General features: G+C 34.0%; 3 protein-coding genes and 2 long non-coding RNA genes across 8 annotated transcripts; 2 read left to right on the top strand and 3 right to left on the bottom strand.

Annotated features, from left to right (window-relative positions):
- Positions 1-983: 983 nt before the first annotated feature.
- Positions 984-6033, top strand: LOC120261724 (oligopeptide transporter 5-like). The gene is made up of 7 exons (XM_039269708.1): positions 984-1073; positions 3161-3600; positions 3687-3784; positions 3848-4420; positions 4503-4770; positions 5042-5224; positions 5311-6033. The coding sequence occupies exons 1-7, from the start codon at positions 1022-1024 to the stop codon at positions 5929-5931; spliced, it is 2235 nt and encodes a 744-aa protein (XP_039125642.1). The 5' UTR covers positions 984-1021; the 3' UTR covers positions 5932-6033.
- Positions 5907-9623, bottom strand: LOC120261725. The gene is made up of 3 exons (XR_005536627.1): positions 9537-9623; positions 7007-7168; positions 5907-5992 (listed from the first exon to the last, which is right to left on the bottom strand). It is a non-coding gene; the product is annotated as an uncharacterized LOC120261725 (long non-coding RNA).
- On the top strand, positions 8770-13311 carry LOC120261723 (oligopeptide transporter 1-like). Its single transcript, XM_039269707.1, has 7 exons — positions 8770-8904; positions 9561-9997; positions 10127-10224; positions 10324-10896; positions 10982-11249; positions 11849-12031; positions 12592-13311. Exons 1-7 carry the CDS (start codon positions 8823-8825, stop codon positions 13210-13212), a joined length of 2262 nt encoding a protein of 753 aa, XP_039125641.1. The 5' UTR covers positions 8770-8822; the 3' UTR covers positions 13213-13311.
- LOC120261726 lies at positions 11095-14810 on the bottom strand. Its single transcript, XR_005536628.1, has 3 exons — positions 14754-14810; positions 12142-12246; positions 11095-11228 (listed from the first exon to the last, which is right to left on the bottom strand). It is a non-coding gene; the product is annotated as an uncharacterized LOC120261726 (long non-coding RNA).
- A 564-nt stretch (positions 14811-15374) lies between these two features.
- LOC120262262 (ADP-ribosylation factor GTPase-activating protein AGD12-like) lies at positions 15375-19523 on the bottom strand. 4 transcript variants are annotated; one of them, XM_039270346.1, is made up of 9 exons: positions 19434-19523; positions 18227-18304; positions 17453-17537; positions 17068-17143; positions 16517-16680; positions 16294-16423; positions 15948-16064; positions 15754-15849; positions 15375-15669 (listed from the first exon to the last, which is right to left on the bottom strand). In XM_039270346.1, the coding sequence occupies exons 2-9, from the start codon at positions 18261-18263 to the stop codon at positions 15388-15390; spliced, it is 987 nt and encodes a 328-aa protein (XP_039126280.1). In that variant the 5' UTR covers positions 18264-18304; positions 19434-19523; the 3' UTR covers positions 15375-15387. The 4 variants fall into 4 exon arrangements, with proteins under 4 accessions (XP_039126280.1, XP_039126278.1, XP_039126279.1 ...); XM_039270344.1 differs by having other exon boundaries at positions 15948-16067; XM_039270345.1 differs by having other exon boundaries at positions 15948-16067; positions 18227-18293; positions 19434-19507.
- Between the last annotated feature and the right edge of the window lie 16 nt (positions 19524-19539).

Genomic DNA, 19539 nt, shown 5'->3' on the forward strand with positions numbered 1-19539 from the left:
TATTTTTCAAAATTTTACCATAGTGATTATCCATGCTTAATAACTTTTTTTTTTTAACAAAATACGGAGACAAGTCATGTAAAGAGTGCGCGAATTTATAGAGTTAATATTTCAATCCTTTTGTGTACTTATTTTTCGAATTCATCTCTTAAGCGAGAACATGAATATTTTGGACATAGGACTTAATGCCAATTGATCAAGAGATCATTGGCCAGTGCTTATTATTTTTTTTAACATGATTATATATATATATATATATATATATAGCAATGGTAAAACTGCGTTGTTAGTGATCGTTGCTATAATAGACGAAAGATAATGTGATTAATTAACTCCTATGCAAAAAATAGAAGGTTCTAGTCTTTCCCAAAGTATAGTTGAGAATATAGGAAAAAAAAAAGATATAGGGGTGGGTGTGATTTGTCTATACTATAAAATAAAAAACTTTAAATAATAAAATGACTAGTAAAATTATTTATTCATAAATACTATGTGAACGAAAATGTAAGGTATCTTGAATCAATTCCTCAGTGAGGGAAGAGCTCTCACAACACTAGCAAAGTTACTAATTCGGTAACTCCTCTAATTATATTAATTTATATATATATATATATATATTTAAAATCCAATTTATAGAAAAACTTATCATTTTTAAAATATTTCTAAAATACCTAAGTAAGGAATCTAGATTCCTAAGCTCCACTAAGATTCTTAATGAAGAAAGCTAGCAAATTAATCAAGATAACCAATAAAATAGATTGCTATTTTTAACATACAAAAGGAAACATAAAAAGAGAAAGATAAAAAAAAAAAAAAAAAAAAAAATGCAAGGTCATTTTCACCTGTTTTTGTTTGTTTTGTTAACAAATTAATTATTGATTGGTGGTGGGAGGGAGGAGAGTCCAAATTGCCATAGGATAGATCAGTAACATTATAAAAGCTTGGGTGGAGAGAAGCTCTTGAAGTTCAAGAGTGCAGAAGAATAATAGTGAGCAAAGCTCATCACCAATATTAATCATCAATGGAGGTGCTTCATGAGTTCACAAAACCACAAACTCCAGACAAGATGATAGGTATTATATATTCTTACCACCTTTTATTTAATTACTTCAATTTTAATAATTTCATATAAATATATATGAAGTAGTCTTACTGTTGTATAGAGAGAGGAGATCAGAGCTAAGCTTTGTCTTTCTAGCTAGATCTTGTTCTTATAATATTTGTGCTTAGGGAGAATATCAAAATACTAGTCTAATGTATAATAATTTTGCATGTCTGTGTATTATTTTTTTTTCTGCATCTATATATGTATATATACATAGACATGCTTTGCAATTTTTTTTTTCAATATATATTGTATGTATGTATACAAACACTTTACAAATATGTTTGGAAGGTGTTATAAGGATAATATAAATAAAGATGAAAATATTTATTTATTTTTAAATAAAAATAGTTAAACCATAATTTTGTTTCTATCAAGACATTTAGGTCCTAGAAATTAGCATAGTCAATATTATAGATTCTCGATCACGTATCAATTAATACAGACAAAATTAATTTAAAAAAAAATGACCGAAAGTTTTATGAGTGTTGAAAGAAAAATGATATTCATTGTGGAGAATTATTTGCATGTTTATCATTTTTCTTAATGAATTTATATATATAAAAAAATGTTATTATTAGATTGTGAAAAACGAAGTTAAGCTTTGGAAATAGGCACAAGATTGATTCTTGCCTTCCCATATGGAGTATAATTTTTTAAGCTTTGGAGATAGTGCTAGGAAAAACTTTGGATATAATTAGTCACAAGTACTATGTATATATATATATATATATTTTAAATATGAACGCAAAAAAATATTTTCAGAGTAGTGAGGAAAAAGAACTCTTTTTACAGGTTATTGAATTCCAATAAAACACCAACAGAAAAAATTTTCTCTTTTAGTTAATGGCTTATAAATAGTACTTAAAAGTAACATATATATATATATATATATATAAATAGTGTTGTGAATCATAAATAGTAGCAATTATGGTTAGGCAATGCCTTGTATATAAGAAAGTATAATTAAAAGGTATTAGTTGTCACATCCACCCAGCTGATCATCACAACTAACGGCCATTACTTTTGCACCTATTCATTACACATGTAATATGTTCATGAGAAATCAAGAAGCTACAAAGCTTTCTTTTTCACATCTTTCATTAAAAATATGATCAAATCATTATTTTTAAGAAAATCAGGACATAATAATATAAAATAATGATCTTATCAAGGTTGGTAACACCAATTATTTAGCATGAGCTGTTGAGGGATTAAATCATAATTTTAAAATAAAATATTTATAATAATATTAATTATAACATAAATAATTTATGTAAATTTTTTTAACCCGTCACAAATTATTTCTCTTGCTAAATAAGAGGTTGAGGTATTAACTCTCACAACGTTAGTTGAGATTAATAACTTATTAATTTTATCTGGGGAAAACATGCCAAAAATAAAGATATACAAGTAATGAAAATATGGAGATATTTAGAATTAGTAATATAAAAATTAATCATCTCTTTTATGAGGAGGAAGGAGCTGGGTGGATAGAATTTCCTCATACAAATTACAAAATTTCCATAAAATTCAGGAAATAAATAAATAAATAAATAACAGAAGTATAAAGACAGATCTGCCCTCATTCATTATGATAGAACCACACATGTGCATACATGTGATAAGGGTACTTTAGTCATTTAAAGATCACAGTCAAGTCATTAAACTAAAACGCATGATAACAGTATATATATACACATACATATATGAGACAACAAAGGATTTGATTAGAATATCTGTGAGGACATATTTGCAAGCAAAACATTTAGTCTTCAGCACAAATACAAAAATGGAAGAGAACAAAATGCGTAGTCAAGAGATTCTCACATGCTTTGTATTTGGAGGAGACTAGAGTTGAAATACAAAATACACAATAAATCTCTTATAGAATTTATCCCTAAGAGATTATTCAAGTCATTGTAATTATGCATTACTATACTTGCATGTTCTTTGACAAGTGAAAAACGTTTTCGTCTATTCATAGATAATAAAAATTAAAAACTAGTGAAACTCACAGATTGAATTTAGTCTGCTTGGTCAAACAATGTGCAGAGGAGGTTAATGACAGTCCAATTGAAGAAGTTCGACTCACCGTTCCAATCACTGATGATCCAACATTGCCTTGCCTGACATTCAGAACATGGACCATAGGTCTAACAGCATGTGTGTTGCTCTCCTTTGTGAACATATTCTTCGGTTATCGCCAGAATCCGATCAGTATATCATCGGTCTGTGTTCAGATAGTGAGCTTACCAATTGGGAAACTGATGGCAACCTCACTGCCAACCAAGCTTGTAAGAATTCCGCTCACAAACTGGTCCTTCTCGCTCAACCCCGGACCGTTCAGCTTGAAAGAACATGTCCTTATTACACTCTTTGCGAATGCCGGTGCCAGCGGACCTTTTGCACTCGACATTGTCACCCTTATGAAGGCCTTTTATCATCGACGTATCAATCCAGTTGCTGCTTTATTGCTATCCCATTCAACACAAGTGAGTCATGAGTGACTGTTAATTTTCATATAAAAAATCTCAGACACTAAGATAACAACAAGGATTGCTTGTGTTTGAAATTTCAGTTACTGGGATATGGATTTGCTGGAATGTTTAGGAAGTACCTTGTGGACTCTCCTTACATGTGGTGGCCGGGAAACCTTGTAGCGGTCTCACTCTTCAGGTAGATACATGAGATCGCATTTGATTAATTTGGTGTTTCTCATGTGATTACCAATACATGCAGGGCACTGAATGAGGAGGAGAAGAGGCCAAAAGGCCGCCTCTCAAGACTGCAGTTCTTCATGATAGTCCTCATCTCGAGCTTCGCCTACTACATTGTCCCCGGCTATTTCTTCCCTTCAATAAGTGCTCTCTCCTTTGTCTGCTGGATATGGAAGAATTCCATCACGGCGCAGCAAATTGGCTCTGGCTACAACGGGTTTGGAATCGGCTCCTTCGGACTTGACTGGACTACCGTGTCAGGCTTCCTCGGGAGCCCATTGGCAAATCCTGCATTCGCCATCATCAACAAAATGGCAGGGTTTATACTTGTAGCATATGTCATAATTCCAATTGCCTACTACACAAATGCATACAATGCCAAGCGATATCCTATATTTACTTCCAACGTCTATGATTCTAAAGGGCACCCCTACAACATTACTCGTGTCCTCAACAACAAGACTTTCTCAATAGATTATGATGCATATGACAGTTATGGCAAGATGAATGTCAGTATGTTCTTTGCCTACAGATATGGGTTCGCATTTGCCACACTTATGGCTTCTCTCACTCATGTTGCACTCTTCTACGGCAGGTGAATTGCCATCATATCCAGTTATTTTTTCCCATTTGCTTTGGTTTCATGACCTGCATATCAAACATCTGAGAAATGACAGGACAATCTGGGATTTGTGGCGGAAGGCTGCGGCGACAACTCAAGATAAGTTTTTGGATGTCCATGGAAGAATTATGAAGAGAAACTATGAACAAGTGCCACAATGGTGGTTTATGACCATCTTGGTCTTAACTCTGGGTCTCTCCTTCTTCACCTGTGAAGGATTCAATAGACAGTTGCAGCTACCATACTGGGGGATCTTGTTTGCATGCGCCATGGCTCTGTTTTTTATGCTTCCTATAGCAGTGCTAATAGCCACAACAAACCAGGTCCGTAGTCCTAATGAACAAGAAGAAAAATAAAAAATAACGGCTAAAGTTTTACTCTTAAAGAAAGTAATAAGAAATCTTCAGAATTACTGAGAGAGTGAGAGCGCGGTAAGATACAAAAACACGAAGACTAGACAGTACTTTTAAATCTTATTCAATGAAATTGAGAACTAGATTCAATAAGATGAAGACCAGATATTGCTCTCGAATCCTATTTCATTAAATTGAGAACTATATTTCTATGTTTTTAATAATTCTGTTAACCGTGCAGGGATCTGGGATAGGAGTCATCACAGAGATGATTTTTGGGTACCTATACCCCGGGAGACCTTTGGCCAATTTGACGTTCAGGTGCTATGGAGTTACTGCCATGGGACAAGCTCTATGGTTCATAAGCGACTTCAAGTTAGGCTACTACATGAAAATCCCACCAAAATCCATGTTCATCATGCAGGTACTCCTTCAAGTTAACCACCATGGACATGCATAGTTTTGGGCATATTTAAAATTTTACAATTAACTGTTTTCTCAACATTTCAGTTAGCCGGGACGATAGTTGCATCCACTGTCTCGTTTGGCACGGCATGGTGGCTATTAACCAACATCAAAGATATATGTCATGCAGATTTGTTACCTGCAGGAAGCCCATGGACATGTCCTGGGGAAGATATGTCCTACAATATAAGTATCATTTGGGGTGTTGTTGGACCAAACAGAATTTTTGGCTCCCGGGGACTCTACACAAAAATGAATTGGTTCTTTCTAGTTGGTCTTTTTGCCCCAGTGCTGGTGTGGTTGTTAGCTTGGGCATTCCCTAAGAAGAAGTGGATCGCACTTATCAACATGCCGGTAATCTTTGAGGCAATATTGCCCATGCCCGCAGCCAAATCAGTGCACTACATATCTTGGTGCATTGTTGGGATATTCTTCAACTCATTCATATATCGAAAATATAAGAATTGGTGGGCAAGGCATACCTATGTGTTGTCTGCTGGTCTAGATGCAGGTGTTGCCTTTTTGGCTGTGCTTGCCTTCTTCGGTTTGCAGAACTACAAGATATATGGGTTGCAATGGTGGGGAAATCAAAGTAACGACCACTGCCCTTTGGCAGCATGCCCAACTGCTCCAGGAATAGTAGTCAAGGGTTGTCCAACTTTTTAAGGTACAGAATCACACCAGTTCTCCTTCTTTCTTCCTATTTTTAGATCCTGACAAATCTTATCTACAATAAAAGCAGCAAATATAAGTAAGCATTACAGATTACTTGGTTTACTTGAAGATTCTCATGCATAACTGACGTGTGATTCTTGTTCTCTTGGCAAATTGGAATCAAACTATTAAAAAAATAAATAAAGAGAAACATGACATCAATCTTTAACACCAGATTTCAGCAGCTTTGTTTTGATCAAACATGGCCAACCAAATAAACCCTAAACAGAACAGAATCAAGACAAGCAAATAATAAACCCTTAAACAGAACAAAATCAAGACAAGCAAATAAATGCTCAAGGGGCAGGTTCTTCAGTCCTTTTATCTCTGTTATTTGATATATTTTAAAAAATCATACATTCAAAGACAGATACAAATGCTACATATGCACTAGGAACAAAGGAACAAACAATTTACAAAAAAATGTTTTTTTTTTCCTCTATGTAATTGAATATCAAAAATATAAACTTATAAAAGACACAAAAAAAAGACTCACTATTACTCTTTTTTATAAGGCACAATCAGTCAAAAATCCTAGGAGTTCATGTTCGCTTTCAATCTGCTGTCCGCAACCAACAAAGACCTTAATCACTAGAAAATAAAGATAAACATATTAATACAATCCAAAATAAGCAAACAAACAATTTAAAAAAAATTGCTACATTGGAACTGAATGATTAGCCTTTCATACTAAAATATAATTGAAGCACAACTCCACCTCAAAGATGTTGATACCGTTTATACTTTAAGCATATATTACTATCACTCCAAAAATAAAATAAAATAAAATAAAATAAAATAAAATAAAATAAAAAATAGAGCCTAATAAAATATATATTTAATCATCACAAATGCTCTCTAGACCAAGCAAAACCAAAGAGATGAGGCAGAATAGATATAGACTCTAGATGGCAAAGGTAACAACTAGACCCAAACCAAGACAAGAAAAGTATAAACTTTTCACACATAAGTTAGGCTTAATCCAAAAATAGCAATTCAAGAAGGACACTAATAATAAAAAAGTAACCTTCCAAGTTCAAGAAGACTCTTAGCTTGTGAAGTTGAGCATTTGGCCTCAATTCTTTTGTTTGGAAGATGCAAATGGAACATTCTCTCTCTTTGCAAAACAGGAGCTTTTCCACCAGAAATTTTTGAATTATCACAAAACATACTGAAGATAGAACAAGCCCTGAAATGAACAAAGAGAATTTCAGATACTAATTTAACTCCAAACATGCGAATCAAATCGCATCATGCAAAATTGATTCTAGACTCAAGAAAACCACAATGAATTCAAGCACTACTCATCCAAAAGAGAAAGAGAAAAAAAAAAATCACTTTCGCTCCAGGAATTGCCGGAAACCCTAATTTGGCCGGCCGAAAGATGATATTTCAAAATTAAGTCTCAAGAAAATGGATCTGTAAATATATAATTTAATTCTTGCTCAATTTATGATTTTAAAATTACAAAATTTGCAACTGGTCTTTAAAACTTAATATAAAATATATAAAAATAACAAGAAAATTGAAAATAAAACTCCTAAAAACGGGGAAATGGCCTATTTCTTTATTAGTACTCATAATTTATTTCAAACAAAAAAAGCCTTTTCTTATTAAAAAAAAAAAAAAAGAGAAACAAAGGTTTACAGTTTTATAGGTTGAAAGATACAATATTAAAACTAAACAAAGGGAATAATAAAACCAAAGATCACACTACTTCAAAATGATAAATTTAAAGACTATTAAAAACAATAACAATTCTAAGGACTATCTAAACCATTTGAAAACATTATTGACTTTAATACATCATGCAAATTTTTTTAAATTAATTTTTATCCAATTTGATTGATCTTATTTTGGCAAAAAAGAAAAGTTGTGGTCTCACATATAATTATTAAAGAAATTAATTTGGAGCCACATGAAATTAACTAGTTTTAAAAGTTGAATGTAAGAAATATGAAAGAGATGAATACCATTTGGCTAATAAGTAACTTGTCTTTGTTTATGATCTCTATTACGCCCCCAAAAAGCATCACACAAAAAGAACGGACAATATTAATTAGATTAAACAAATTATAAAATGTTTATTAATATATTTAAATAAAAAACAATATACTAATCATCCATATGGAGCCATCTCGTATAGGTTTGGAATGACCCTTATTTGTTTAAATTTTTGTTTTTCCATCAATTGTTTTGTTACTCCAATATCTTAGGAGTACAGGGGTAAAAGACCTACTAAATAAAGATATGAAAATTTTGATTTATTAGAGTTTTTAAAATAATAATGATTATAATAAAAATATCCTCTATCTCCTAGAAGAGGATACAATTTTTGAGCACTGCCCAAAAAAAAAATGAAAGATTAAATTTAGGTATATGACGTTTAGTCCTAAATTAATACCCACTAAAAATAATAAAATAATAATCATTCATAATGTATTTTACAGATAGATGCTATTTCAAAAAAAAAAGAAGTATATAATTAATTAATTAATTTCATAATGGTAATTAAAAAATTATAAGAATTTTTTTTAATACATACATATAATATTAGATGACAGGATATGTAGTTTGGCATCCAAAATGATTCCACCAAGAATAACTTTCAATGAATGTAGACGAAGAGAGGATGAAGATGAAGATGAAAGTCCAAGGCTCTCTTTTCATTTCTTTATTTTAGAGTGAATGAAGGAGAAGAGTTCAAAGGCATGCAGAATGCAACAACTGGTTAAGGCTATAAAAAGTATATGAAATACCACAAATCCCTCATTGAATTGTCCATGTTATTCTAATTAGCTATGCATGAAACAAGCATGAAACATTAAGCTTGAAGAAGAGAGATGGGGGACTCTACCAAAGATGGTCTTCATTCTATTGAGTTGTCTGAGTTCACTAAAGAACCACCTTCTGTGAAAATTATAGGTATCAATCATGAATCACAACTACTCTCATTATACGTCTATGCATGAAGTTCAAATTGTTTCATTAATACTTAGAACCTTATTTCTATGACTCTTATATAAATAGATGCACGGTATAATAAACTGAGATGAAATTTTAAATATCATAGTTGGTTAGTTAGAGACAATGGCAACTAACATAGTCTTCATGCATGGCAAGCAATCTACTACCTGATGCACGCATAATGCGTATATCTAATTCTCACAGGACGGTTGCAGGGAGTTTGTCATCTATTTCATAAGAATTCATAAACATAAGTATAATGCATAAGGACATATATATATATATATATATCATGAATTGCATTGAAGAAAGATAACAAAGATATGCACGCAGACCATGTGCTATATATATATATATCATGAATTGCATTGAAGAAAGATAACTAAGATAAGCACGCAGACCATGTGCTTAAGCTTATTTAACCACCTCTAACCAAACATCTTAAGTTTGGGTAAGAATTCTTCCACCAATTTTTTTTTTTTAAAATCATATTTACTTGTTAATTATAAATATTGAAAAATGTTTATTATATATATATATATATAACACAAAAATAAACTATGCAAAGAGTGAATCAAGCATTGAATTACCTGTGCAAAAAAAATGTTGCGCAGAGGAGGTTAATGACAGTCCAATCGAAGAAGTTCGCCTAATCGTGCCAATCACCGATGACCCTAATATACCATGCTTAACATTCAGGACATGGGTCATAGGACTCACGTCATGCATGTTACTTGCATTTGTAAATCAGTTCTTCAGTTATCGCCAGAATCCGATCGGTGTATCATCAGTCTGTATTCAGTTAGTGAGTTTGCCAATTGGGAAACTGATGGCAGCCACATTGCCAACAAAGCTCATAAGAGTTCCACTTACAAACTGGTCTTTTTCACTGAACCCTGGACCGTTCAGCCTGAAAGAGCATGTACTTATCACTCTCTTTGCCGGTGCTGGTTATGGTGGCTTTGCACTTGACATTGTAACACTGATGAAGGCTTTCTATCACCGACGACTCAACCCGATAGCAGCCATGTTGCTTGCTCAAACAACTCAGGTACCTGACTGACAATTTTCCCATTGAAACACTCAAAACACAAGTTTTAGATTCATGTATGAATGATAAAAAACAAGTAATTGCTGCTTTAAATCAGTAGAATGATATTATTCTTTGTTCAAATTGCAGTTGCTTGGATATGGATTTGCTGGCATGTTTAGGAAGCTCCTAGTGGACTCACCTTATATGTGGTGGCCGGGGAACCTAGTAGGAGTCTCCCTTTTCAGGTGCATGATCTCATTTTTGATGCTGCATTTAAAAGAATATCTACTTAGATTGAGAAATTTGAATATTCACCAGATTGCTTGACAACACATAAAATGCAGGGCACTGAATGAGGATGAGAAGAGACCTAAGGGTCATTTGTCCAGGTTGCAGTTCTTCATAGTAGTCCTTGTCTCCAGTTTTGCCTACTACATCGTCCCCGGCTATTTCTTCCCTTCCATAAGTGCACTTTCCTTTGTTTGCTGGATATGGAAGAATTCTGTAACAGCACAGCAGATTGGCTCTGGCTTTAGTGGGTTTGGCATTGGCTCATTTGGACTCGACTGGACGACTGTGTCTGGCTTCCTTGGGAGTCCATTAGCAAACCCAGCATTTTCCATCTTCAACACAATGGCAGGATTTGTCCTTGTTGTATATGTGCTAGTGCCCATTGCCTACTATACAAATGCCTACAATGCCAAACGGTACCCTATATTTACTTCCAATGTCTATGACTCTGCCGGGAATCAGTATAACATAACTCGCATCCTTGATGATAAGACATTTACAATAGACTATGCTGCATATGATAGTTATGACAGAATGAATGTCAGTATGTTCTTCGCTTATAGATATGGGTTTGCATTTGCATCTCTAATGTCTTCCCTGACACATGTTGTGCTTTTCTACGGCAGGTAGTCCTCTTTCCACTCTTTCATAAGTCTAAGATTTTACAACTACGTTGACTAACCATTTGATATTTTGCTCTACTTTTGTTAGCACCATCTTGGATTTGTGGCGCAAGGCTTCAGTAACAGCTGAAGATAAGTTTCTGGATGTCCATGGAAGAATTATGAAGAGAAACTATGAGCCCGTCCCGCAATGGTGGTTTGCCACCATCTTGGTAATAAGTTTATGTCTGTCCTTCTTCACCTGTCAAGGATTCAATGGACAGCTGCAGCTACCATACTGGGGGATCATTTTAGCATGTGCCATGGCTTTATTTTTCCTGTTCCCTGTAGCAGTTCTAGTAGCCACTACAAATCAGGTCTGTGCTTTTTAAATAACAGCAACAAAAGAAACTATAACACTAAAGGGGAAACTGGTCTAGGGAGATTAAACAGAAATCTCCATAAATGTTCTGATCATGAAGACATAACAAAGAAATACAGGAGAACCATTACAGAAATTCCAATTACATAACCATTATTAAAAAGAATGACACACAAGCCTTCTTTTATTAGTTAAATAACTTTTGCATAGTATACTTCTGAACTTCCATGTCTTACAATGCTAAGTGCAACACGATTTCAAAATATTAACCATCAGAATTTTACACAAGGACAGAGTAGCTATGCAATTCCAGAAATGAAAATTCCTAAATATATATTCTTTCCATTATTTCAGAACTATCTTCCATAATCTGGTAGTAGTCATTTAACCACAGATCACAATGATTACTTTAGCTCCCCAAAAAAATCTTTTTTCTCTAGAAGAAATCTCACTTGACTGCTAAGTTTATTCAATCCTAACATCAAATAAGGAGCATTCTTCATTTGTTTGGTCCAGAGAAGTGAGATCTATGAAGTAAGAAATGGAGGTCAGCCAAAATTGCTATGTTTTAAGATTATTTTGCTTGTGGCACAGGGAGCTGGAATAGGTGTTATCACGGAGATGATTTTTGGATACTTGTACCCTGGGCGACCTTTAGCCAATATGGTGTTCAGGTGCTATGGAGTTACAGGCATGGGGCAAGCTCTATGGTTCATCTCTGACTTTAAGTTGGGCCACTACATGAAAATCCCACCAAAATCAATGTTTATTATGCAGGTACTACTTCATATAAAAAGAACATTATGAATTCTATTTACTTTCATAAAATATTAAAAAATAAATAAAGCTTCACATTATTGATAGTCAAGAGTCATCATTGAGCCTACTTGAATTACTTATGAGGCATCGTGAGATTGAGATTCCATATGCTTCTGTCATGACAATGGCAATATACAAGATAGGCTATGCTCCCCAGAAAGCATTTATGATCCCTAGAAAAATCAGTCAAAAAGAACACCATTACTCTTGCTGCAAAAATGTTAGTCATGCTTTCAAAAAATGATTTCCTATATGAGAAACTTTGACCAAGTGGCTTACATAATGCAGCATAGTTTTGCCTTCTAATTCTGATTATGCCATTATACAATTCTGACTTTCCAGCCTAAAAAGTTCAGTTTCTTCAAATAAGCATTATTATCATGGAATCCAGACCAAAAATAAAAAATAAAAAAAATGAAAGCAGTTGACATGTTGAAATTTTATATAGGGTAGGAGAAATTCATGATTTATTTAAACTAGTTGCTAGAATAACATTCTCCGGTTTGATGGTATTCCAGCTGGCTGGGACAATAGCTGCATCCACAGTCTCCTTTGCAACAGCATGGTGGATATTAACGAACATTGAAAATATATGCCATGCAAATTTGTTACCTGCAGGAAGCCCATGGACATGCCCAGGGGAAGATGTCTCCTATAACATAACCATAATTTGGGGGGTCGTTGGACCGAACCGAATTTTCGGCTCCCGTGGACTATACACAAAAATGAATTGGTTCTTTCTAATCGGTCTTTTGGCCCCGGTGCCAGTGTGGTTGCTAGCTCGGGCATTCCCTAAGAAGAAATGGATCCCACTCATCAATATGCCAGTCATTTTTGGATCAATAATGGCCATGCCAGCTGCCAAGTCAGTGCACTACATTACCTGGTGCATTGTTGGGATATTCTTCAACTACTTCGTCTATCGCAGGTATAAGAACTGGTGGGCAAGACACACCTATGTGTTATCTGCAGGTCTAGATGCTGGTGTTGCCTTCATGGGTGTAATTGCTTTCTTTGCTCTCCAAAACTATGAAATTTATGGAGTGAACTGGTGGGGACAACAAAGCAATGACCACTGTCCATTGGCTGCATGTCCCACAGCTCCAGGGATAGTAAAAGAGGGCTGCCCAACTTTCTGAGATATACTCTCACACCAGTTCTCTTTCTCCACTTAAATAAATAGTATAAAATAATGAATGTGTGATTCTTCTTAGTTAATGCATGTGGTTTCTTCCTGTGCCCAGATATATATTTAAATTTATAAAGTGACCCTCTAAGTTGAGAGTGGAAAAGTGCGGAGGTATCACACTTAAACCTTCAAGAAGTCTAAGATCCAATGGCTCAACCATCTCAAGACTTCTTGATCAAAATGAGTTCACCCACACCAAGACTCATACCGTTAAAGCTAACTATCTCCATACCTTAACAACATAGAAATACCCGTCCTGATTGGAAAATAAAATAGGAAAACCTCATGGAATTTTAAAGTTCAAAAGAAAAACCTTCTCTGAGAATGCACATCAGTAAGGAGGAACCAGTCACCAGTCTGCAGAAAATTACCTTGTCTCTGATGGCCCCCTAACCATCTAAAGTAGAAATGGGCAGGTCAAAGGACTAGACACCTGGCACTCGTTGTCATCTCTCATCCCATTTGATTCCTCCAATGTTTCATTTAGAGCTTTATTTTTGTCAATGGGGTTTTCAAAAGTCGTATAACAGCACATACAGAAATTAGTTAATGATTCAAATTGATCCCATTTTTTTTTCCTCACTAGTGAGGTAATTCGCTCGCAAATTGACGAAAAGTATTTAAATGTTTGATGCCACATGCACTGAATGAGCAGGACCATGATAAAAGGAATCATTTCTAAGTCTAAACGAGATGCCCCTGAACTTATTAAAAGATACATCAAACTCTCAAGTCTTAATTATCTCAAATATATCTTTGTGAAATTTTCAAGCATCTACAATTAGCTTTCTTCAAAGGTTAAGGCTCCCAATCCATGGTTTACTCACATTTCTCAAAATAAATAAATAAATAAATAAATAAATAAAAATAAAGCTTCCTATGATTAAACTAACAACATGGATGAGGGAGAATGGGAATATACTCTCAATGGAGGCACTGAATATTTTCCTTCTCAGCTTATCAAAATATATATAGAAAAGGAATCAAATAGTAACCAAGGAAAGGGGAATATAAGTAGCAATACGTAGATAACGCTTAAAAATATTTTGATAGGTACAAACAAAGTCATGGAAGATTAACATCTGGAGTTTAGGTTTTTTTTTAAAATTGGTTAGCTTGGAGAGACATTGAATGGCAAATCTTTTCTTCCCTGCATCTCAGGAACTATTTTCAGTTGAAATTGCTATAATATCACAAGAGAAACAAGATAGAACAAGAACTCCCAAATCAATTCAGCAAACAAGATTATAAAACAAGCTACATGTTAATTTAGCCAAGATTAAAAATCAACAATACCATAACATAAAAGGTGTCTGGGCCTCTAGCATTTGGAATTCATCAACAAACAACAGATTAACACAGGAATTAAAGTAAAGAAGATACATACCAAATGCGATCAAATCCAAAAATACTACTTGGTGGATAAATACTGAATGACAAGAAAAACTAACGAATCCAAACCAAACTATAATATAGAACAAAAAGAATCACCTCAGCTCCGAGAATCTCCGGCAAGCCTTCAACTCGGAAACCCTAACGCGATGAGAGAGAGAGAGAGAAAGAGAAATAGATAGAGGGAGGGAAATTTGAACATAATAACAATATTTAAGGAAATAAATCCCAACGGATTTTTACATATCACCCTCTAAAAGGTATAAAATTACTGATCACCTCACTTTTCCTTAAAAAAATTATTTGCCTTTAATTCTCTACATATATCATGTATGGCAGTATGTATATATATATATACCCACAATAACTCAAAATTTTAGTGTGTAAAACATATAAAAATATATACATATATGTAAGAATCTTAGTTTTGGAGGGGTAATGTGCAATTATGAACTTTAGAATGCTATATATGGAAAATTTGAGACTTTCTCTAAACAAATAAAACTAATTTTGATATACTTCAGGGGCTAAAAAAAAATAAGCAACTAAGTTTTTGCAAATATCACCCTCTACTATCCATTTATTAAAATAATACAGGCCCTGTTTGAAGAACACCAGTCATTTACTACCTTTTCACACAGGAAAAATAAAATAAAATAAAGATAGCAAAGAACAAGTATGAAATAAAAACATAGCGGTACAAAAGCTCACAATAATAGGAAAAATTACAAGTCTATTGACTCAATGGAATCCATTGAAGCTCCATATCTAATTCTCCACATTCCACTCTTTGTAGCCTTAGAGAGACCTCTTGTATCACCTTTCCATCAATAATGTTTACAAGACTATCATTTATGAGTGCATTGTCATCTGATTTCAACCACTTGCCAATCTGCATGTCTGCAAGCAGGTCAGGATCTCCAAAGGCCATAGCTCCGGCAATCATCGGCTGGAGGTCTACCTCTGCTTCGCCCATTATATCATCCGAGGAGATTACATCATGATCAAATACTTGCTGCTCGGAGAATGAATGAAAAGGATAAGATATCAGAACATTTGAAAAGTTGAGAAATAAAAAACCTGTTAAGGCATTACTTACAACTTTTAAAGCCCCATAAGATTCAGGAACAGATAAATTAAGCTCCTCATTCCAAACTGGATTCAAATTGCTTTTTATCACTGACGTTTGAGCCTTCTGCAAGTTGTAACAGGATCAAATTTTAGAAGTTTGAGTTCTGACAGAGAGTAGTGCTTCAGAGCAATATATATTTGCATTATTGAAAAATAACACACCTGCTGCCCCAAAGTCAAAACAACATAAGGATCACTACTCAACATATCTCTGATAGCTAAATTTCTGCCTTTTATAACTTTAACCTTCAATATTCCAATAAATTCTACCATGCCTGCCTGCTGACACATACAAAATGACATGATTTTGGGAGATGAAATTCATGTATGGCAAATTGCTGAAAGATAAATACTAAATTTGCAATTGGTCCAAATACTGTATAAATTAAGAAAGCGCGTTAGTTTTAGTCAATAGAACTCTGCAATTGCTAAGTCAAACAACATTGCTCAGTGTCATTGATGCTACCAAATCACAAAGTGCCAAAGTTGTGGGAAATAGAAGACTAACTGCATTTGCTGGACTGTTGAAGGAAGAACTGCTATGTTTATCCTTTCCAGAATCACTTGAAAGGTGTGAACTCTTTGAAGAGACGATGCGCAAGCTTGGCTTCAAAAATTCTTGCAGCTCATATTTAGACCTGAAAAACAAAAGATGAAATTTCACATGAACTTCCATCAATATCATGGTGAGAACCCATCAGCTTCATTTGGCATATATCTTTATAACCAACCTGATGAACTCAGCCCTTTCATCATAAGTTGAGTTGGGGTTGGGTTTTAAATACCCGGCAGGCAAAAAGGCCTCATAAATTGAATTTGCATAAGAGTTTCCACCAACCTCAAGCATGGAGTCAATTTGGTCATCAGACCATTCATCCAATGTCACTGACATAACCTGTGCGCCAAAGATTAGAAGCCAGAAGAGAGAATCAAGCAGCCAATTGAATGTTATCATGGCTAGGGTTTGTGCTGGTGATTTCCCTATAAGTTTGGCTTAATAATGAAGGGCAACTTACAAATAAAAAGGGTATAAGTTTAATGGTCTCACACCTTTCAGGTTAGTGTCTCCCTTTAACAAGTGACAGCTAAATATCCCAGGTGTGCACCATGACAAACATATAACACTACACTCATGTCAACAAATTAACCATATGGACCCTGGCTTTAAAAAGCCAAGGTGAATTTAAGACCTAGTTAGCCAAAGAGTTTACTGTGAAAAAATAAACCAAACAAAGAAAATATAATGGCAGCAAACAAGTGAGACAAACATCACATGAGTTACCTTTGAGATATGTGTACCAAGACTTCTATGTACACCAGAACACTTTAAGCAGATGAAAACACCAATATTACTTGACCTGTAAAAGTAAGAGAGGAATTTCTAAAATAAATTGTTACTCAAATAAGAATGAAAGAAGCATTTGGATGAGAATAAATTTAATCGATGTTTTCCAATAAATCACCACATAAATCTCAGGAGCAGTATGTATATTCTATAATCTTGGGATAGGTCGCCCAAAAATTTCTGGACTTTACCGCATATCTAAGTGTAGTGTGCTCAACATCAATTTCGCCAAACATATGAGATATGGAAATAATAATAAAATGATGCTCAGGTTCTGAGCAAGAAATATTGATACATATATGCGGCAAAGAATAGTTCTTACGCCCATTTGGGATCTACAGCACCACAATCAGCACAAATGCGATTATCACTTTTAAGCAATAAATCCTTCAGTTTCCTCAATTTCTCTGCAGAAAACAGCACTAAAATTGGTAAACAAGGAATGACAATTAAACTTGTAGCAAAAACAACACTCAAATTTTTACTTAACGCTATAGTAGTCCGCCGCATCAGATAGACATACATAGCAGCATCATATATCATAAACACAAGGTGAGCTAAAAGAAATCTCTATTCTCTGTTCATGAAAGTTTCAAGTACACAGATGGGCCACTATATGCTTTATCAGTTGAAACAATTTGTATAAGTTATTATCTTAAAAGTTCATATTCAAGTGAACAACTTGTTTAGCTGTTCTCCAGAGATTTCAAAGATATGATGAACACTTACATCAGATTCTTTAACAACAATCTGAAAAAAACAGAGAAATTTTCGTAAGGAAGCATAGCCTTCTAATAAAGTGTTTAAAAAAAGCCCACACTAACTATTTGCCAGTAAGAATGATTTAACACGTATTCCACCACCAAAATAAAATATAATTCAAAACAAGTATATATTCCTTCAGCAAGCTCAGAAAATATTCTTTGATAGTAGATACAAAAAAAAAACCATGAAATACTAAACAGATTTCTACCTATGTACTTAACACTATGAAATACTAAACAGATTTCTGCCTATGTACTTAACAAAGATAATATCAATACATTAACAGAAAACTATTCACCACATATGAAATTAAGCACACGTAATTATGTACCCGGTGAAGCCTTCCCATGTCCACTGCTGCAACTCATTTTTTGGTAACTGTGATCACCAGACCAAGCCTATCCGAATTCTACAGACACAAAATTCAAGAAAATAATAAAAGCTCACAACAGTTATTAATAAAAAATCTCATATGCAACGCAAACAAGCTAATCTCCGACGCACAAACAATCCATACGAATATTTAGAATAGCAAATTAAAACACAGAATAGTTGTCAAAATTTTCCTCAAAACAAAAAAAAAGCTTGAATATTAACCATTGGATAGCTCAATAGTATGAAACCAAAGTGTAAAGAGGGAGGTCATGGGTTCAAATCCCTCCCTCAGCAGTACTGTTCATCCCGGGATTTTTATATTATTTTTGTAGCATCCGGACTCTAATACTGTTTATATTCATAAAAAAATATTATTAAAAAAAAAACTTGAATAAAACAAAATGTCTGATCTATTGAAGAACTTGATTTACTACGAGTGAAGTTGGATCGAGAGAAAATAGAGCAATAGAGAAGAATGGAAAATGACAATACAGAAAGAAGAGAAAATGATATCGAAAATTTATTTCATTTACTCATCTGCGTTATACTCTATTATTTAACCAGGCACAGGAATATAATTTTTCTTGATGTTTTCTTTTGATTTCTTCTATTTTCCCTCAATCAAGCACACAATGGAACCACAGAAGCTCAATTGACAATGCACATCTCTTGCAGACTACACATCAAAAAAGCACATTCTGAGTACTCCTCAATCGAGATATATGCCTCTACCAACAACACCAAGTCACAACGTAAGTACCAATCAAACTCCCAACCAATAAAACCACCAACATAACATCAAGAGTAATAAAAATCCAAGAACAATTAGAATGAGAGAGAAAACCCCTTTCAATATATTTCTAATAATTCATTATCAAGAAAATGCAACAAAGAATGGATCTTTCTCCTCCCAAAAACAGCGATTGAGTTCCAAAACGACCAAGAACCCATTTTTGAGGAATAAAACCAACAGAAACCAATAAATAAAATCAGATCTAAAAAAAAAATCAGTGATTAAAACACACACACAAACAATCATTTGAATTAGAAAAATCTTACGGAAAATGACGAATTATCCGGGAACAAAATTGCTACAATGGTAACAAAGAATGATCTGGTGAACAAACTGGATCAAAATCAATCAAAATAAAACTGAATTTTACCAGAGATTTCAGCAATTTGATTGAAACTTTCTTCCGATCCTCCCTTTCTCGATTGATGCTTCGAAAAGGTCGGATGTCACAAATCTACCGTTGCCCATTAATATAT

Source organism: Dioscorea cayenensis, chromosome 5 (genome assembly GCF_009730915.1).
Source record: "Dioscorea cayenensis subsp. rotundata cultivar TDr96_F1 chromosome 5, TDr96_F1_v2_PseudoChromosome.rev07_lg8_w22 25.fasta, whole genome shotgun sequence".
Lineage (NCBI taxonomy): Eukaryota > Viridiplantae > Streptophyta > Magnoliopsida > Dioscoreales > Dioscoreaceae > Dioscorea > Dioscorea cayenensis.